An 18901-nucleotide genomic window follows, 5' to 3' on the forward strand; every position below is an offset into this window, starting at 1 on the left:
AGGGTTGCATGTAGCGATGAGATGAGAAACCTGTGATTCGGGCGAGCGTTCTGTGGTTACGAAGAAGAGAATTGTCGGATGTCAATACCTGCAGAGCAGATTACGAACGAGCCCGATTCTGCAGGTTCTGCTGAATTTTTTGCGATCCTACCAAATGGATCAGAATCGTACGCATGCATGATATAAAAGCTGGCCGTTGTCCCCAAACCCCCTCAAAAGATTCCGTCTTTACCTCGCATAGAAAATGCGTTTCTGCCTTCTCAACGTTGTTTTTGCTGCTTTGACAGCATCTATGGTCGTCAGTGCATGTTCGAAACAGTATGAACCTTGCACATTAAACCCCGATTGCTGCCCTGACTTGTATTGTAGCTATGATATCGTGAGTCTGAGCAGGTCATTGTAATACAACCAGGACTCGATTACATGACTCCCCCAGTGCCAATAGTACACCTTGCCAGCCTTTAGAATTGAGCCGACAGCCCGAGGGGCAAATAAGTGCGTCATGTTTCTGCTTTCGCTTTGGTATTAAAATAACAACTTTTGGCAGAGAAATCCATTAACTCCGGCCCTAAGACGTTTAAAGTTTAAACGTTTAGTCATGTCTGTTTGTGGTATCTGGTTCGCACGGTTCTGTAGCCTGTTTGGTCTGCGCATATCGTCAAATTTCTGTCTGTTCAAAGTCTTCGATTATCTATATGCCTACGTCTCCTTACAAAATATTCGGATCTTTCTTTGACATCCCTGCTGTTATTCGCGTCGATGATGCGAGTTCTGATTCGACCGTGTCGTTGTCATTTCTGCATGATTGCAATGTCCCTCGAACTGTCATCAATCATAATGGGACAGGTCACAGCTGTGGAGTCCACTCTTGGACCGGTTCGCGTTCCTACCGTCAATGGTTGGTACAATTCACGGCAGACCTTTCAACCGGTCTGTTTGAGTGGATGCGACGTCGAGCTCGGCCGTGATTGGCTAGCGTTTGTGAATGCGAAGTTTGATGGGTCTCGATTCCAAAGGCCTTCAGAAACGGACGTTGCTCGACTTTCTGGCGGCCACAGTTGGAATTTTCAACCTGGTGGTACAATTTGAGACTGTAACACTAGTTCTCGCCGTCTGCAACGCTCATGTCTACAATATGGTGCAAAACGGCCAACCAACTAGAGTATGTACGAAAAGACATTGTCCGAGACGCACAGTTAACTTTGTATTAACAACAGTAATGTTGGCTTGCAAATGTCCAAACTCAAAGTCCGTCGTCTACAGCAAAACTTGTGTCCTGCATGCCGCAGTGTGTTGGTACTGAAAACATGACTCACCTGCTTGCTTTAGTGTAATTTGAACCGGCAGCTCGAGGGTCACATTGCGATAGTGAGTCATGTTTCTGCTTTTGCTTTGATATCATGGTTGATCATGCAACACCTGGTTCGGAGCCATGAGGGATTGGGATGAGAGACCTGTGATTCGTGCGAGCGTTCCGTGGTTGCGAAGAATAGGATTGTCGGACGTCGATGCCTGCAGACGGATCACGACTCAATGGTCGTAGCACGATTCTGCAGGTTCTGCTGAAATACCTGCAATCTGACAATAAGTCTACCAAATGGATCAGAATCGTACGCATGCATAATATAAAAGCTGGCCGTTGTCCCCCATCATTCGAAAACCCCCTCAAAAGATTCTATATTACCTCGCAAAGAAAATGCGTTTCTACGTTCTCAACGTTGTTTTCGCTGCTTTGACAGCATCTATGGTTGTCAGCGCATGTGGGACCATATATGAAATTTGCCAAACAAGCGCCGATTGCTGCACTAACTTGCATTGTGACTATATTATGGTGAGTATGAGCCATTGTACAACCAGGACTCAATTACATGACTCCCCAGTGCCAGCCTTAGTGCACCTTGCCACCCAGCCGACAGCCCGAGCGGCACATGGGACAGTGAGCCATATTTCTGCTTTCGCTTTGGTATCATGTTTGATGGTGCAAGTTGCAACACATAGTTCGGAGCCAATCTGTACAGTTGTTTTTGAACATACTGTTCGAGCAATGTGAACTTTGAAATGATTAATCGCACCTGTTCTTGCTCGTGGTTCACCAAGTTCAAAGTTCGGAAGGCTTTTAAAACGAGCAATGAATATCGGGAGGCCATATGAACTTGAAGTTAGGCTAACGCACTGGACAGAGCGTCCAAATGTCGGAAAAAGGTCAATTGCTACTATATTTAAACTCATCAGCCTTCCAGCCATCGCATCCGAGATGGCATGCCCAAATTTAACAGTTTATTTCTCTTAATTTTTTCTTGCCACCTCTGGAGAAACTCAGCAGCAAGCAAAGTGTTCCGTGATCTCGTGCAAGCAGGTGGGACAGGTGCCGTCAAGAGACTCCTGGAGAAGAAGTGCTTGCAAGCTCTGTGCGTCGAGACGTAGTGAAATGAAATATGATTGCATTGACACTACGTCCCTTATTTCAATGCTCTGATCTTTCAGTACGTACCGAACACACTGCACTAGATGTCACGGACTTTGAGTTTGTTTACTCTGGTCAAATATTTGCAAGTAACCCCCGCCACATTTATGTTGGTTGTTACTGATGCAAAGTTAATTATGCCATCTTCATTTCGCACTGATGATTTGTCCAAAAACAACTGTCTCTGAACTAGGTGTTGCACCATCAAACATAATACCAAAGTGAAAGCAGAAACATGACTCACTATCTCCATGTGCCACGGGCCCCGTGCTCGATTCTCAATAGACTACAAAGGCTCCAACTTGCCGCTGTTGTGACCCCAGCACTGTGCGAGTCATGTAATTGAGTCCTGATTGTACAATGACTTGCTCATACTCACTCTAGCCTGGGAGCAAATCAAATTCATATTCTTGCAGCAAGGTGTATTTTTGTCGCAATATTGATACTGTGCCCCACACGCACTGACAACCATAGATGTCGTCAAAGCAGCAGCAGCAGCAACAACGTTGAGCAGGTAGAAACGCATTTTCTGTGCGAGGTAATTTTCTGAGGGGGTTTTCGAATGATTTCACTGAGAGGGGACAGCAGCTGGCTTTTATGTCATGCATGGGTACGATTCTTAGTGTTGTGGGCAGAATTGATTGTGCCGGCAGATGGCAGAACTCCAGGAAAAACTGCTGGCAGAAGTCAGGGTTGGCAGAGAACTAGTTATTGTGGGCAGAACTCGTCAGTTCTCCCTGGTTCCAAAATACAAGGTCGTGATAATAATCTGCCTAGCCATATTATCCGCCACTGCAATTCTGCTACTCCCGATCTTCGCCGAGAGCAAGACAGGTGATGATGGCGATTCTCCCAGTGATTGATTTGGAAGAGTTGTCGTCAAAGTGCAATAATTTCAGCAGAAGTATTCGACCATCGAATCGTGATCTATCTGCAGGCATCGACGGACACCAGACAATTATCTTCTTCGCAACAACGGAACGCTTGCCCGAATCAGAGGACTCTCATCCCAATCCCCTTTCATTTGAACCTACAGTGACCCTGCCAGCGCAGCAACACGTTGAGAAGTCGATATGATTGCATTGATACTACGTCCGTTATTTCAATGCGCATCTGATCTTCTAGTACCAACACACCGTGACGCAGTGCGACACCATGCAGAACACAAGTTTTGCTATACAGACCGTAGACGACTGACTTTGAGTATAACTGATAATCATCAATGTAAGTCGTAAGTGGGCCGCCCAAGTGTATCCCACATATAGGTGATGTTGCTCGAGCAGCGGCCCTTTGAGTTATTTTTCTCCGAATTGTTGAGCTAGAAGCATGTCGACATTGCATACTAGCGCTGGCATCAACTTGGGGAAATCTGCTTATATAATGCATTACATTTTGTTGGCGGGCGACCCGGATTATACATACCATGGCGAAGGGATCTCAGTTATCTCAGCTCAAATCAGCGTTATCTCAAGCGGGGATCAGCAAGGCCCCACAAAATGGAAAGAAGCGCAAGCGTTCAGCCTCTATTGACCAGGATAAAATCAAGAAGGCAGCCAAGCTTCAGGAGATACACAAAAAGCTAAATCCCTTCGACACCAAGGTCACCAAGTGCAAACATGATGTCGGCGGACGCAAGATCAAAGGGTCTAAAGGACAGCCTGCACAGAGCAAACAAGCAGGTATTCAGCAGGTGTGCATATTTTACTTTTCAGGGATATCGACAGGCCTCCTACATTGCCTACAACAGCGCGAGAAGACTCTGTTGAAAGAGTTCCAGAACAGAGGACATGTGGGCGGAGTTGTAGATAGGCGCTTTGGTGAAAACGACCCTTCCATGTCTCTTGAGGACCGTATGCTGGAGCGTTTCACGAAAGAAAGGCAGAGAGCTTCTAAAGGAACCATATTCAATCTCGAGGGCGAAGAACAGCTCACGCATTATGGTCAAAGCCTCTCGAATCTAGATGATTTCGATGACGTTGGTTTACCTATAGATGAAGACGAAGATGATGATCAAGGTGAGCATTACTATGTTTTGCATCGAGTTCATTTCATTCAACTAGTTCAAGGTCAACTTGATCGTGACATCGTTGGGAGGACACACTTTGGCGGGTTTGGCGACAAGGATGAGGAAAAATCAGACCAGAACGTGCGCCTCTCCTAGCTTAGAGAGAAACTTTGTGCTCATACTTTTCTACATTCAGTCCGACCGGAAGAAATCAAAAGCAGAAGTCATGACAGAACTCATCGCCAAAAGTAAAGAGCATAAGGTAACATATGTATGATATTTCCTACTGGGGTCTTTCTAATTTAGGTTCAGGCCCGCCGTCAGCTGGAAAAAGTACAAGAGGAGAGTATGCGGCATCAACTCGATGAAGACTTTGATTCTTTGAGAAGTCTACTCTTCGCGCCTGACGCACAGATGACCAACAACAACGTGGCTTCTCTGGGTAGTTCTGGAAACCAGCCTGACATTCCCTCCGTAAACATAGATGAGCAAATGGACTACGACAGACAAGTTCGCGAACTCGCGTTTGATCAACGCGCAAAGCCTAAAGATCGAACAAAAACTGAAGATGAGCTTGCGCTTGAGGAGAAGGAGGCTCTAGAGAAAGCAGAAAGGCAGCGAAAGAGGAGAATGCTTGGAGAAGATGGAGAAGATAGTGATGACGGCGGAAAAAATCACGGAAAACGGAAGAGGGAACGCGGGGGCGACGACCTCGAGGACGATTTTGTAGGGGACGAATCGTGGGGAGGTATTGGGTCAGGATTAGGTGAAGTTGGTATCAACGACCAGGGGCTTGCGGAAGATAACAGCGAGGAGGACGAAGATGAGGATGAAGATATGGGTGAGGATGAGGAGACCGACGGCGAAGATGAGAACAGTGAGGAGGGAGATCAACCCAGCTCTTGCAGTGAAGCAGGCAGTGCCTCTGAAAACGAGTTCGACGAAATCACAACCAACCAGAAGTCAGCAAAACTCAAGCCACCAGGTGTTCGATATGACCTTCCCTTCACTTTCCCTTGCCCTGAATCACACGAAGAGTTTCTGGAGATCATCGAAGAAGTGGATGACACAGACGTGCCTATCGTTGTTCAGCGTATACGCACGTTGCATCATCCTAGCCTTTCCCCAGAAAATAAAGCGAAGCTTCAGGTAATGCCTTATTTTGGTAGTTGTGAACTCGATTGACGTTCCCCGTAGAACTTGACATCGGTCCTTGTTGATCACGTTCTCTATATCACATCTCCCCCTGCCCCACGATTCATGCTCTTGAACTCTATTGTTCCCCACCTCTTTGCACTGTGCCGCTCATACCCTATTGAATCTGCGGGAATTTTCGTGGAGAAACTCTCTTTGATGCACAAAAATTTGGAGCGGGGATTATCGCGAGGAGCTCTTGAACTAGGTGCAAGAACATGGCCCGGACCAGCTGAATTGTCCCTCTTGCGCACTATTGGAATCATATGGTCTAGTAGTGATATGAGCCATCCCGTCATTTCACCTGCAAGGCTTCTCATGGGTGCTTACTTGGGGCTGTGTCGTGTTCGGTCACTAACGGACATAACGAGTGGACTCTTCTTATCTTCTATCCTCCTTCAGTACGAGGAATTGTCCAAACGCCTGGTCCCAGAAGCTATCAACTTTTCTATCAACGCGGTCTTGCACCTAGCTCCGAGCTCTCTCAAAAATGTTGCATCAATACCCGGCTCATTTCCTTCCCCCGACTTCCATTCAGATCTCTGTGCACCCCTTGCGATCGATGTCAAGAAGTCCAAGCATCTCGACTTCCGTACCCCAAACCTACATCGGCTCCTGACTGAGGACCATCATCAAGAGCAAGATAAACTTAATCTATTAGGTCTCGCTTTTCGCCTCCTGGATCGGTTTTCAGAAATGTACAAGAGCCTCGACGGTTTTATTGAGCTCTATCAACCAGTTCTAGATATCCTGACGAAACTCGACATCACAAAATTCTCGGAGGGCGTTCGAGTGGGTCAATATCATGATTGTGCGAAGAGTTGATTAACCATAATTTTAGACGCAAGGCTCCTCTTTACAAGACAAGCTCACCAGGTTATTGAAGTTCGCTCGTCAAGCTCGCAAACCTCTTCTACTTCAGGCCCACAAGCCAATTCCTATCCCAACATATATACCCAAGTTTGAGTCAAGGTCTTCCTCTTACCTGCGGCGGCACGATCCAGATCATGAACGTAACGAGGCCTCGAAGCTTCGCTACCAACTCAAGCAGGAGAAGAAGGGAGCCATTCGTGAGCTCAGAAAGGATGCGAAGTTCTTGGCAGCTGTAGAGCACAAACAGCAGACTGAAAAGGACCGCGCTTACAAGGACCGCATGAATAAGGCGTTTTCATCGTTGGAAAGCGAGAGAGCTGAACAAAAGGCCATGGATAGAGTGAAGGAGAAAGAAAAGCGTCGATCTGGACGGAAGTAGATTATTTGAAGTCTCTAATTAGTAAAGGTAAACACTGACTACTGTAGCGGTTGATTGCTAGCAGTAGTACTAAAAAAGACTATCATAACCAGAGGTTTAGCTGTCAGTCTCCGGTGATATCTCATGTCTTGCATGTTCAAGAACGCAAGCTCTAAATCTGATATATAATATTATTGGACGCAAGTAAATCGAGCATTAATGGGGTAGTGGTAACCTGGGTCGTTGCCATCGACCCGCCGGGGGTTCGATTCCCCCTTAATGCATTTGTGTGATGTGTGATTCGTTTTCTGCAAATACACATTTTTTGTCCCTTACAGTTGCAGGTACTCAGCACTACGGGACTGAACGAGTAGAACAACGCCCCAGTGCGGTGAAACAAAAATAAAGAGCGCAATTCAACTGGAAAAGTGTTATTCTATGTGTAGCTGTTAGTTTTCGTGATGGTACGGAAGAAACCAGATCAATATCTGATATACAAATAGTCGCAATAGTGGCCACGATATTCTACATGCATGCGTGGCTATTTGGGCTCAACCCAAAGGGTTTTGCGACCCGAACCATCGTTTCGAACCTGTGAAGAAAATCCAGGATGAGTCGTGAGGGCAAGTGGGCCCAGCAGCTCACAGAAAATTCTGTCAGTGTCAAAAATGATGCACTGAATGAATTTATGAATTTTACCGGAAACGTCCAGTAAAGTAACACAAGGCTGGCTGCTAAAAGAGAGCGGAGAGTGGGTGCGACGAAACGAGAGAGTAGAGAACTTGCAAGCACCACGTAGTGGTACGAAGCAAGAAAGGTGGGACACACGAAAGGCTGTACGGCCAGAGACCTCATTCTTTGTTCGTTTTCGTGCCTCGAACTCACGTAGAATAGAATCTATAGTTTGGCTGTCAGGTTTTCTACCCTCCGATCGTAGCATATTCATTCCATGGATCCTACTGACTCCGCATCAATAAATTGAATAAATCATGATCATGAATGAACCCAAAGTTCGGCGACTACATCTAACTCTTTCATTGTCCTTGCTTCCATCGCGCCGGACCCTAAGCGATGAGTAGCCGCCTGATCTGTATCAACATCTACAACCTCATCCCTAACCAGTAGGATGCGCAGGCCGCCTGCTCGCACAAATCCTGTCTGCACAGGTAGGAAGGTAAGTTCAAACTCTTGACTACCCTCCGCCTTCTCCGCATCATCATCCGATGAGTTCTCATGATGACTGGCGTGACTGGGATAAGTCAGCGTAATCGGGTTCAGGAACTGTGTGGACGACCCAACAAATACGCAGCCTTTCAGCTTTGCGCGTTTTTCCTCGTCAGCGAACTCGAAGTAAGGGGGTGGTAATGTGGGTCCTCCGCGTGCAAGCATCTTTTCTGGTGAGATAACTAAGGGGCTCTCGCTTGCCGTGTTGGAGGCATTGTGGACAGGCGTGACAGGCGTTGACGTCACAGAAGTGAGGCCGAGGGAAGAGAACCGTGAGCTGATGGTCTCGGTGGCCTGGAAGGGTTCAGGGTATTCAGCCACGGTAGCACGCGGATATTGAAGATGTTGTACAGCAAGAGTGATGACCCTTTGTTTCCCTTTGGCCTTTGGTAGAGTAGCAGAAACGGTGGCAGTCAAAGCGATCTTGAAAGGCCGCTCAACAGCGATGGATTCCCTGGCAATATGATTTATGATAACATCTACCTCAACGCCCAATACATGAGCAGGCACCATTGGTGCTGGTTGTTGTTGATTTGGCGCGATAGGCATAATAGATATAGATCCAGCTGCTGATGATTGTGGGTGCGAAGGGCCGGACATTTGGCGCGTGCGGAAGGGTGAGCCTGGTCTGTATGGAACCGGGGTTGGGGAACTAGGTCGAGAAGGGGGAAGTTGTGGAGATCGTGGTCGGGCGGGCGAGGATGGCGCACTTGGCACGGTGCGCTGAAGATAAGGTGGAAGCGCTGAAACAGGGTGCTGGAGTGGGGGAGCTGGTGCTGGAGTTGAATTTGGTGCTGGAGGGGGGCTAGGAAATCGACGAGATAACATCTATGTGTCAAAAGTAAGTGATGAAGCCATTCTTTTGGACAGTGATCTCACCGAAGTTAATAAACGGCCAGGTTCGCCGAACTGAGAACGCCATGAGATATCAAGTCTGCCAAGAGGAATGACGCTGCCTGCTGTATGAACGACAGGAAACGAGAAAGTCGATGTTGGTGTCAGTATATAGATATACTGTCGTACGGTTTGTGGTTGCATGAGAGCCATCGGACCAGAGAATAATCTCCGATCCTTATCATCGTCTGTTGTGTTTGCATCGACAACGCTCCATCCCTCCACACATTCAAACTCCATGCGTTCGAACCACATTGCATCTTGTGTTAAGTTCTGAATGTGGACCTCAAGAAACACTTTCTCGCGCTCTGACGAAGTCATCAACGCCGATGGAGACCGAGGCGTGTGTACCTTTGTCTTTACAGAAAGAGGGTTGGTGACCTAAGGCGTTTTCAGTTGAAATGTTCAAATCACTAGAAGTCCTACTGGAAGTGATACATACAGCAAACTTGTAAAACTTGCGGAAGGTTGCTTCATTTGAGGGATCACTAGCACCAGAGGAATGTCGGTATGACGGAGGCAGGTGGTACGAGACGATACAAGCTAGAACATGGTGGCCTAACTCCTTCACCTCGTGATGGGCCACATATTCCAGCGAATCTCCTATTGCGAGCTTGAAACTTGGGCCACCAAGTTCAGCCAACAGTATCTTGGAATTTGCTGTCTGAATCTCAATGCGGACACTAACGCCCTCGATGTCGATATTAGTCTCATTGTTGATGCATATGCAACTGGAAAATGTTTCGCCTAACTGAATGGCTCCGAATGAGGGTGGAAGCGTAAGGAACTCGGATGCTTGAGTGAGATCCCGCAGGGTCTTGGGGTGGCCTGGGAGGGGTGTCTTTCCTTGCAGAGAGAGAATGGAGGCAGTAGAGTGTGCTGAGAATGAAGGAGAGCTGGAATAAAAGGGCTGCCATGCGCTAGCTAGCGATGGTCTCTGTCATTAAGCAGCAGCATTGATCACCACGTCGCGCGCTGAAAGATTGTCTACCCACAGATACCCGCATCACTTTCAGTGATAGAAGATGTCCTTGTGCATCCATGTTCGCTACGGTACTTGGCCGTATATGAGCTGTGGTGGGCCAGGTCTAGTAGTACTTAAGCGTCTACAGTCTGAATACCGTCTACTGAGTGTTGTTTGTTCATATTAGAATTCAATTGAGACTCGTTTTGGAGGTCAACAGGAAACAATCGATTCTGGGAGTCAGTCTGACGCCGACAAGGTGTAGGATAGCAGTAAAGCATGCACGTGGTCAGGTCTACAGTAATGTCATGCATGGACCATCAGGTAATTATAGTGCAAGACAAACGAATGATAAAAAAACGTATAAAGGATCAAAGTTCTTGCTGCACAATTTTTTCAGCCAATGCCTTGACGTTGTCGGCATCGGAGCCCAGCCTGGTTGAGCCCACGGCCGCATCTACCATCTGTTGTCCGATGCCAGGAGGTGCCCTCTTCCATTGAGTCACTCTCAACCCAACTCCAGGCATCGCATGTCGAGCGATATACCGCACCCAACGGTCGACGACCTCGGGGTCTGCATCCCATGCTTTAATTGCACGTTTATGCACCTTCCGCTCGAAGTTCTCCTGACTCTTCTTGTGCACGAACGGACCGCGAGGTACAGTCCATAGCGAGCGTTGTGTTGGCAAGTACACCGGGCGTGAAATTGGGATGCCTAATGCTGCAGCTGCATGTCCTACAAAATGCATGTACAGTTCAAGGAATTGTGGGTGATACGCGCGGAACTGCAGTTGGGCGACTGGAACTGAATGAGTGCGAGGATGGTATGATGGGGGGTAGAGGCTGCGTCCATGAATAATCATGGAAGAAAACTCTTCTTCTGTCAATGGTGCAGGAGCCTCTGATTCCAGCTGTCGAGCAGGCAACGGTGTGGCACTACATAAATGCTGATATCATTCAGCTGCAAGACATACAATAAGCAAGCACGTACACTGTGTGGCTACTGCCGCCATTGAACCGCACAAATCTGGCTATAGTTGGCAGAGCCAGACAAGATCGTCGAGCAAACATGACTTCAAGTTCGCGAATCGCGACTGGTATAGTCAAAATATCTAACCCGGCGAATGCCGGATCGTGCCAAATCCTCCAATTTGAGCTTGGACAAGTCTCAACAATAGACCGCTATGTCTTCCCATGACAGTGACCCATTCTATCTCAGGCGCGTGTGCTGCTAATTCATGAAATAATTGGGCTGACAAGCATTTTCAGATACTAGTAAATATTGATGAATCCCGTTTTGTTATGTCGCTAAGTATTCATGCAGCACTGGCCATTCAGGAAAACACGGCCACGAATTCTTGGAGTTTGAGTACTCCCATGGTCGTCTTCGATATGCCAACAACTCGAATTATAGGAACGACAGCTTGATCAGGAAAGAAAGTCGGTGGTCCATCCTGCGTCTCGCTCGAGTGCTGATCCAGTTCTTAGTGTGGGTTGGGCCGTTAGTGGTCAAGGAGCTCAAGCGCATTGTGGAATCGAGTGAAATCACAAAGTAATCACACTCTGCGCCCCATTTTTGACCTGCTGACTGGCTATCCAGGGAAGATGATACGAATTGGCCGAAAAAAAACATCGTTGGAAAGCAAGAACTCGAGATACGTGTAGGCAATGACCACATTGCCTTCGAGGTACGTGACCAGCATCACTTTTGTAAATGTGATCTTATAAACCATTGATCACATTTAGACTGCAAAAATTGGATCACTTGTTGACATCCAGGACAGCGAAGATCCTGAAGGACTTCGTGTATTTTACTACCTGGTACAAGACTTGAAGGTGTGTTTTCGCCTACTTTCCATCACATTATCTTACAGCCATTTGTAGTGTTTGATATTCTCCCTCATTTCTCTTCACTTCAAGATCAAGCCTATCTAGCTATATTCGTATCTCTTGGGCCAGGTCCAAATAATGCACCATCATCACCATGAATATTACCTTTGTATCGCCCTAAATTTCAGGCAACGCTGTTTCAATCACTTTACGAACCTATTCTCGATGAACGGTCCTGTGTCCGGAACTGGATAGCACTGATCAACTGTATCTAGGCTCGATGCGCCAGAACCACTAGACCTCTATGCTTTGTTTCTCTTGGCCGTTGTATTGATGCTTACAACTGGTGGCGAGTTACAGGTTAGTTCTCCACCTTAAACACTCGATGGGTCATGTAGGAAGGTATTTATGGCATCATCAGTTACACATCTTCCGCTATCTTCTGCATAAATCTCTTTCGAATGGTAGTATAGTGCTGCATCTCTATGGTACTAACGCTAGGGCGTGCTTCACGCATCCTTGGGAATATACAGAGGCTAGCAATGAATCGATCGTTGTCACCTCTCCCATGTTGCATCCCCTCCTATCGTTCAAGGGACTCGACTGCTTAGATCTCACGGATATATGCACCTCGCGTATTGCTGATACTTTCGCAACAAACATGGCCCTGTCTTGTCCACACCTAAGGCAACTCTACTTGGGTAATCGAGGCTGCTGGCCCATTGGTCCGTTTCCGACCTCTAATGGAGTGGCATCTCTCTTTAGACACGCCAGCTGTCCAGTCTATGAATTTCTTCAATGCCACTTACATAAATCTTACCCCAGTTGATGCTGTCGATGCAAATATACGTCGGCTGGATTGTCATGCTCAACGCAAGATACATTAATCATCGCATTCTGAATAGTTCATCTCAACGAATGAAGGGAAAGTACATGTGTGGTTCAAGTCATACACCTCGAGTCGAAAGCAAAGCTGGAAGTACGGGTGGTTAAGAACAAAGCAATTAAATCTTGATTCTGTGAGTCACTATTCAACATGCGCATGCTTCGTAGTCGCGGAGGTATCAGGGTCTACACTAAACTAGGAGAACGTCAACTCCAGTGGGCATCGGGTGCAATTGCACGGTCCACCTCTTTAGTTCTTTGCTCTCTTTTCATTTACTACTACTATGGCGACGTCCGCTTCACTTCACGAAGTTGTTGGTCTTCGAAATGGAAGTCAGATTGACAGAAAGAACGTTTGGCGATACGACGGACTCCAGAACTTGGAGACATTAAATTCGGTGCGAACGCTGCTTCAGCTGAAGATGGCATCTATCTATTGGATGGCGTACAACTACTGGTCTGAGGCAAATCTGCTCATGCTAATGATGACAGTTCTGAAGGAGTTCGATTTTAGCGCCATTAGGGGAATTCACAGTTGCGTTGGTAAGGCGTTTTTCGTCCGTTGTTCAGAAAAGCTTTGAGGTCTGAAAAACACTGAAAAACGTTGGTCCACTGTGATAACACCGTTGTTCGCGCGCTGGTCAGCAAATTTGTCGCATCTTTTGAACGGGTTGCCGAGTCTGCCGACACGGCAACAAACATTATATAATCCATCCGATAACAGTGAGATTGAGTTGGATTTACTGTCATGCCTCGCAACACACCACGAGGACAAGCTATTCAGGCTGTATATGATGCTTAACTTATCACCCAAACTCAGTCTATGATCAACAACGAGCTTTATGACTCATCCAATGGATCTAATTCTGATCACTCATCATCTGACCTCGAGATCACAAATGCCACTGGTAAGGTATTCCTGCAGCTAGCCAGTGACTTAGATATCTGACAGATCGGGTCCATATCAATAAAAGCGGTCAAGATCTTACTCTCCTCCTCACTGATTGGAAAATCAATCACCCCGAAATCTTCCGCTCATATGTCCGAATGTCTCCCGAGTCTTTCAATGCACTCCTAGCTTCCTGTGCCCCGATTGAGTGCGGATGGGCGCCATAGTAACCTTGAAGCGCGTCACTGCGGCGGCAGCACTCGACTAGAACGAGCGGATTGAGTGGGATTCAGACTCCGACGGAGCATGCCGAAGTTGCATTTTCTAAACCGTTGGTCACTTCGGTGACCAACACAGGTGAACAACAAAGTGACAAATTCGGCGAAACACGCCTTACCAACGCAACTGTGAATTCCCCTATTCAACGAAACATTACGGTAGAAGGTCGGAAATGCGCGCGTGCGCGTGATCTAATCTTTGTTGTCGCGCGTGGGCAAGTCCCAATTTCTAGCACGCCACGTTATCCCGCATCATCTCTTTCTATCGCCGCCATCATGCTTCCAACTGGAGTGTCTGGTACCCTATAAGTATCTCAAGTGATGGATTTGCCCTACTGGCCTGCACTAACATGTTTATGAGAACACTCGTTCAAGCTGGTGTTACGCTATCACTACTAGCAGCTAGCGTATTCATGACTCTCGCCGTTTCTGTTGCAGAGGACCACCTTGATACTACGGAAGCAGTGCATGTTGAGATTCAATCCAAGGTTCACAATGCAACTGGCATTCGTTATGTCAAGAACTCAGGAATCTGTGAAACAACTCCAAATGTTACCCAAATTTCTGGTTACATCAACGTTGGAACAAACATGTCCATGGTATATTTCTGTTCCCTATCCTCCAGGTGTAAATTGATAGGAGACACAGTGGTTCTGGTTCTTTGAGTCTAGAAACTCACCGGAGACAGCTCCGTTCACTTTATGGTAGGTTGCCGGGAGGCTGGGTCACACAAATAATCTGAGTTGAGTCGCACCTCTTGACTGCTTTCGCAGGTTGAATGGCGGCCCTGGATGTTCTTCTATGGTCGGATTGTTCCAAGGTTGATTGGTTTAATCGCCTTCGAATTTACTTCTAATTTTCACAGAGAACGGGCCATGCTTGGTGAATGCCGACCGTAATTCCACCATTCTTAACCCCTACAGGTATGTCATGATCATCGCTTTTTTTATATGCTAATATGACATGCGTTCCTACAGCTGGAATGGTCTCAGCAACAGTATGTAGCACGTAGCCCTCCCATTTCGTTGCCAGTGTTGACTTCCTCAACCAGTGATCTACATTGACCAGCCAATTGGAACAGGGTTATCTTACGGTACTGATACGGTAAACAGCACAGAAGCCGCTGCGCCCTTCGTGTGGACTGCATTTCAGGTTTTGTTTGAAAGCCAGTTATTTTCGAAGTACGCTAGTCGAGAGTCAGTCGCTTAACTCATCTATCACGGACGATTACTTATGCCAGGCTCAGGTTCATCTTTGCAACAGAGAGCTATGGTGGTCACTACGGACCCGGCTTTGTGACCTACTTCGAAGAGCAAAACGCCTTAATTGCTAACGGGAAGATTGATGCTGTTCCAATTGCTGTCAGCGCCCTGATGATTAACAAGTAAGTCGCTTTCTTGATCGACTAGTAACCTGTTGAATGAGCATTCACAGTGGCTGGTATGATCCGCTCATTCAGAACATCGCATACCTAAATTATGCGACTTATGCTCCTGGCTATGGACAGCTCCAGCCAGATGTTGTACTCAAGAACATTTCGAATTCCCTCTACGGTCCTGGTGGTTGCGTAGCGCAAGAGAATGCCTGCTACGCTGCTGGAACTTCTACCCACTCAAATAAGATTTGCCGTGACGCCGATAATTACTGTGTGAGTAACTCATCAATACTGCATGCATGGACGTCGCCGAACTCTTTCAGAACGACAATGTCTTCACCCCTGCTGTGGGCGATTACGACCCCGATGATATCCGTCAAAATTCATCTGCTTTATTTCCCCCTGAATACTATGTGTATTATCTGCGCAGAGAGGATGTCATGAAGAAGATCGGTGCTCAGGTCAAGTACGAGGAATGCCCGGACGCACCCTATGACAAATTTGCAAAGACAGGCGACGTATGTCTTTGTCTAGCTTCTTTCCTCCTCGAGTACTAAATTTAGCTTCCTGCTATGTAAAGTTTGCTAGAACATGGCTACCTCAGTTGTCGGCACTTGCCAACTCTAGGATGAAAATTTTGATTTGGGTGCGTGCTTAGTTACTACTTCATTGTTTACTAATTTACCAGGGACGAACAGGCTGGAGATGCTGATATGAAGTCCGTTCTCGTGTTGTAATGACCTTTCAGATCCTGACGCTTCTCATTGACTTTAGTTGTAACTGGCTTGGAGTAAGCTGTCGCGTATTCTGCCACCAACGTTGCTGAAGTATTCTGGCTAATAGGGCCATGTGTCAGTTCTAGCAATGGATTGGTATGGCAACGAGACGCTCCATAATACCCCATTCACCAATATGACGATCAACGGCACGCCTATTGCGGCCGTGCAGAACGTCGACAACTTCTCCTTTGCGTGAGTTTTTTTTCCCTTAGCAGCTTGTTAATGAAAGATACACCTACACCTCATCATTTTACGTTTTAGACGCGTGTACGGTGCTGGACACGAAATCGTTAGTTAACTCTCCTGGGGGTGATGATATCTACTGATGCCTGTTATGTCATTAGCCTTCCTTCCAGCCCCAAGCAGCTTTGGAGATTTTCTCGCAGGTTGTTCGTAAGGAGCAACTTCACTCCGTCTGAAGAGTGATTTTGGAAGCGTACACCGTGATTCTGGTTAGACATACTTGACATGTTTGCAAAAAGCCAAACTTCGAAATCTACATATCCATACTGCCAGGAGCACGTACCTCACGTACCACTACTATCGGTGAACACAACTTCGGTCAACCATTAGGCGCAGTCTGGACAACGAATAATTGGGAATTCAAAATTCTGAATCAAGTCACATGATGGTCTGGGAGATGCCGGATCACAGCGCACCTTGCTGGTGTACTAGCTAGTATACTGTATACATATTACATGGATGATCTTGATGATACTGTTGACCTTGAGGCCCATCGCCAAATCGACCACTATCGACATCGTTGGACCGGGATTCTTCTAGCCATGTTAATCCAAATTATGCATACCTACCAGCTTCTATTCTTAAATTCAACAGAACGCATCCCATATCATACATCCATCCTCACTGGTGAGGCATGGGTGTATGAGCTCATTCATGGACATCCTGACAGGATCCGGCACAATCTCGGTGTCGACTGTGACATTTTCACTGCACTGTTGCATGTTCTCCATCGTAACGGTTTTAACCCATCTCGCAATCGTATCAGTGGAAGAGCAACTTGGTATTTTTTTATATACATGTGTCACTGGGCTGTCATCCCGCCTCGTTGGAGAGCGCTTTCAGCGTTCCCCTGACACCATCACAAGGTACAGTGCCAGTAGTCTCAATATTATTTGTGTGACTCATTAGATCTACTATTTCAAAGATATTTCAAACACATGCTTTTCTTCTTATCAAATCCGTTCTATGCCTCCCAAATCACGTTTCCGACACACACGACTCCCATCTCTGATAAAATCCTCAACAATCCTCGATTTTGATTCTTCAATCAGTGTATTGGTGCAGTAGATGGTACACATATCCAGGCCTTCGTACCCCCAGAGGAACACTTCCACATGCGTAATCGCAAGGGCGTTTTGTCCCAAAATTGCTTGTTCATTTGTAACTTCAACTTTCATTTCCTTCATTCGCTCTGTGGGTGGGATGGATCTATGTCTGATGTGGCTCTGTGGACAGATGCCCACACAAATGACTTGTGAATCCCTGAAGGACGATATTTTCTTGCAGATGCTGGTTTCGGCACCTCTGATGCCCTCCTTGTTCCATACCGGGGCGTACACTATCATCTGAAAGAGTGGTGACAGGCCAATGTCAAGTAGGTCACCATTATTATTTCGAGTTCATGTTGGGCTAACTTTTACACAGGCCGAGGAATGCACAAGAACTATTCAACCACTGTCATTCTGCGCTGCGCAATGTCATCAAACACATCTTCGGTGTTCTGAAATGTCAATGGGGTATCTTACGACACATCCCTGAATACAACATGGACATCCAAGCCCGGGTCCCTGCAGCGTTATGCACACTGCATAATTTCATTCAGAAGCATCACCCTGATGCTTTTGACCTTGACCTTGAATTGGATGGAAACCTTCTTGAGTTCAATATCGACGTTGCATTGGGTGAACTTGGTGATGGACCGGCTGATGTGACAGAACACAGAAGAGCAGATCAGAGACGAGACAGACTTGCAAGGGAAATGTGGGAAGACTATCTTGATGAGCATAGGTGACGAGGGCTTCCATTGCCAGGTACAATGTAGCCTACATACTACATAGTATAGTACACTTCCAAACCTACGCCATTGACATTGTTAGATCATTGTTGGGACTACTGTCAGACTTGAGCTTGCGCAGAGTTTTCTCCAACCAGGCAGCTTGAGTTGTCTTTGGAAAGTTAGAAAAAATCACAGCCTGCGCCTTCTCCCTAGCAAAGTAGTCCACAATCTCAAGCCGATCATCCTCTGTAAGAGTCTTGTGCTCTGACAGCAAGACAATAGCATGAGCAAGGGGGTCATTGGGTGTGACAACAGGCTGAGGCCTGCTGGGGGAAGTTACAAGAAACTCTTTGATATAATCAGCGAGAACCTTCATTGCGTAAGTTACATAGAAGTTATCAAAATAACCAGCGGGCACCTTCATTGTTTTAGTCCCATCCTTCTGCACTTGGGCAGTCACAGATAGTGACCGAGTACGTTTTTGGGCACTAAAGCTCGACTCAGATCCAACCATTGAAGGGTTGCTGGCTCTGCGCTTTGCACTGCGGCTAACACTTGTCAACACAGATGAGGGAGCCGAGACACTAGTGGCATCAGGAGAAGCAAGATAACTAGATGGAGTAGATGGCATTATTGATGAGGGATCATTGAAAGTGCATGATGGCCCAGGAGTGTTGGGAACCAGACCCTGTGTGGGAGGAGCCATATTGCTGTCACTAGTAGACACCAATGATCCTATGGGAGCAACAGATGGGGCCAGGGGTTCTCAAAAATCATGTGAGCCTTTTGTGATCTTTGGCATCATCTGCTCAATAACATTGAAGTGTTTGAAACCTTTGTTTTTAAAAGGTTTTGCTGCAGGGCGCCAC

General features: G+C 46.8%; 9 protein-coding genes and 1 non-coding gene across 10 annotated transcripts; 6 read left to right on the forward strand and 4 right to left on the reverse strand.

Annotated features, from left to right (window-relative positions):
- Positions 1-1672: 1672 nt before the first annotated feature.
- EDB93DRAFT_1122897 (uncharacterized protein) lies at positions 1673-2051 on the forward strand (the record flags this gene model as incomplete). The annotated part of the gene is made up of 1 exon (XM_041448617.1): positions 1673-2051. Exon 1 carries the CDS (start codon positions 1697-1699, stop codon positions 2048-2050), a length of 354 nt encoding a protein of 117 aa, XP_041311807.1. The 5' UTR covers positions 1673-1696.
- Positions 2052-2433: 382 nt separating this feature from the next.
- Positions 2434-2898, reverse strand: EDB93DRAFT_743521 (uncharacterized protein). Its single transcript, XM_041457302.1, has 2 exons — positions 2844-2898; positions 2434-2789 (listed from the first exon to the last, which is right to left on the reverse strand). The coding sequence occupies exon 2, from the start codon at positions 2715-2717 to the stop codon at positions 2505-2507; it is 213 nt and encodes a 70-aa protein (XP_041311808.1). The 5' UTR covers positions 2718-2789; positions 2844-2898; the 3' UTR covers positions 2434-2504.
- A 965-nt stretch (positions 2899-3863) lies between these two features.
- Positions 3864-7052, forward strand: EDB93DRAFT_1319125 (nucleolar protein 14). The gene is made up of 7 exons (XM_041454871.1): positions 3864-4154; positions 4212-4479; positions 4531-4610; positions 4666-4731; positions 4782-5618; positions 5667-6455; positions 6505-7052. The coding sequence occupies exons 1-7, from the start codon at positions 3888-3890 to the stop codon at positions 6913-6915; spliced, it is 2718 nt and encodes a 905-aa protein (XP_041311809.1). The 5' UTR covers positions 3864-3887; the 3' UTR covers positions 6916-7052.
- Positions 7053-7107: 55 nt separating this feature from the next.
- Positions 7108-7178, forward strand: EDB93DRAFT_t22. The gene has a single exon. It is a non-coding gene; the product is annotated as a tRNA-Gly (tRNA).
- Positions 7179-7689: 511 nt separating this feature from the next.
- Positions 7690-10171, reverse strand: EDB93DRAFT_743688 (DUF974-domain-containing protein). Its single transcript, XM_041457304.1, has 4 exons — positions 10008-10171; positions 9455-9949; positions 8998-9393; positions 7690-8946 (listed from the first exon to the last, which is right to left on the reverse strand). Exons 1-4 carry the CDS (start codon positions 10053-10055, stop codon positions 7888-7890), a joined length of 1998 nt encoding a protein of 665 aa, XP_041311810.1. The 5' UTR covers positions 10056-10171; the 3' UTR covers positions 7690-7887.
- A 176-nt stretch (positions 10172-10347) lies between these two features.
- Positions 10348-11047, reverse strand: EDB93DRAFT_1246562 (ribosomal protein S10 domain-containing protein; the record flags this gene model as incomplete). Its single annotated transcript, XM_041452466.1, has 2 exons — positions 10348-10912; positions 10968-11047. The coding sequence occupies 2 exons, from the start codon at positions 11045-11047 to the stop codon at positions 10348-10350; spliced, it is 645 nt and encodes a 214-aa protein (XP_041311811.1).
- On the forward strand, positions 11001-12025 carry EDB93DRAFT_743586 (mago nashi). The gene is made up of 6 exons (XM_041457303.1): positions 11001-11201; positions 11301-11416; positions 11465-11528; positions 11577-11664; positions 11723-11812; positions 11861-12025. The coding sequence occupies exons 1-6, from the start codon at positions 11161-11163 to the stop codon at positions 11909-11911; spliced, it is 450 nt and encodes a 149-aa protein (XP_041311812.1). The 5' UTR covers positions 11001-11160; the 3' UTR covers positions 11912-12025.
- A 705-nt stretch (positions 12026-12730) lies between these two features.
- On the forward strand, positions 12731-13640 carry EDB93DRAFT_1334967 (uncharacterized protein; the record flags this gene model as incomplete). Its single annotated transcript, XM_041455298.1, has 2 exons — positions 12731-13248; positions 13512-13640. Exons 1-2 carry the CDS (start codon positions 12976-12978, stop codon positions 13638-13640), a joined length of 402 nt encoding a protein of 133 aa, XP_041311813.1. The 5' UTR covers positions 12731-12975.
- A 631-nt stretch (positions 13641-14271) lies between these two features.
- Positions 14272-16431, forward strand: EDB93DRAFT_1077895 (Alpha/Beta hydrolase protein; the record flags this gene model as incomplete). The annotated part of the gene is made up of 15 exons (XM_041445350.1): positions 14272-14457; positions 14507-14562; positions 14632-14678; positions 14724-14781; positions 14836-14855; positions 14910-15054; positions 15105-15242; positions 15293-15506; positions 15557-15751; positions 15814-15879; positions 15932-15951; positions 16008-16023; positions 16077-16204; positions 16274-16301; positions 16357-16431. The coding sequence occupies 15 exons, from the start codon at positions 14272-14274 to the stop codon at positions 16429-16431; spliced, it is 1392 nt and encodes a 463-aa protein (XP_041311814.1).
- A 1680-nt stretch (positions 16432-18111) lies between these two features.
- EDB93DRAFT_1246565 (uncharacterized protein) lies at positions 18112-18738 on the reverse strand (the record flags this gene model as incomplete). Its single annotated transcript, XM_041452467.1, has 1 exon — positions 18112-18738. One exon carries the CDS (start codon positions 18736-18738, stop codon positions 18112-18114), a length of 627 nt encoding a protein of 208 aa, XP_041311815.1.
- Between the last annotated feature and the right edge of the window lie 163 nt (positions 18739-18901).

This window comes from Suillus bovinus (genome assembly GCF_016758785.1).
Source record: "Suillus bovinus strain UH-Sbo-P2 chromosome Unknown EDB93scaffold_6, whole genome shotgun sequence".
NCBI classification, from domain to species: domain Eukaryota; kingdom Fungi; phylum Basidiomycota; class Agaricomycetes; order Boletales; family Suillaceae; genus Suillus; species Suillus bovinus.

Excerpts from the sequence above, each read along its gene's own strand:
- EDB93DRAFT_743586 (XM_041457303.1), top strand. The coding sequence starts at position 11,161 with ATGTCTTCCCATGACAGTGACCCATTCTATCTCAGGCGCGT. Across the intron at positions 11,529-11,576 it reads GAATCGAGTGAAATCACAAA|GGAAGATGATACGAATTGGC; the intron begins GTAATCACACTC and ends CTGGCTATCCAG. Across the intron at positions 11,665-11,722 it reads ATGACCACATTGCCTTCGAG|ACTGCAAAAATTGGATCACT; the intron begins GTACGTGACCAG and ends GATCACATTTAG.
- EDB93DRAFT_743521 (XM_041457302.1), bottom strand. The coding sequence starts at position 2,717 with ATGGAGATAGTGAGTCATGTTTCTGCTTTCACTTTGGTATTATGTTTG.
- EDB93DRAFT_1319125 (XM_041454871.1), top strand. The coding sequence starts at position 3,888 with ATGGCGAAGGGATCTCAGTTATCTCAGCTCAAATCAGCGTTATCTCAA. Across the intron at positions 4,155-4,211 it reads AACAAGCAGGTATTCAGCAG|CGCGAGAAGACTCTGTTGAA; the intron begins GTGTGCATATTT and ends TGCCTACAACAG. Across the intron at positions 4,732-4,781 it reads CCAAAAGTAAAGAGCATAAG|GCCCGCCGTCAGCTGGAAAA; the intron begins GTAACATATGTA and ends ATTTAGGTTCAG.
- EDB93DRAFT_743688 (XM_041457304.1), bottom strand. The coding sequence starts at position 10,055 with ATGGATGCACAAGGACATCTTCTATCACTGAAAGTGATGCGGGTATCT. Across the intron at positions 9,950-10,007 it reads TGAAAGTGATGCGGGTATCT|AGACCATCGCTAGCTAGCGC; the intron begins GTGGGTAGACAA and ends GCTTAATGACAG. Across the intron at positions 9,394-9,454 it reads GCAAGTTTTACAAGTTTGCT|GTCACCAACCCTCTTTCTGT; the intron begins GTATGTATCACT and ends AAAACGCCTTAG.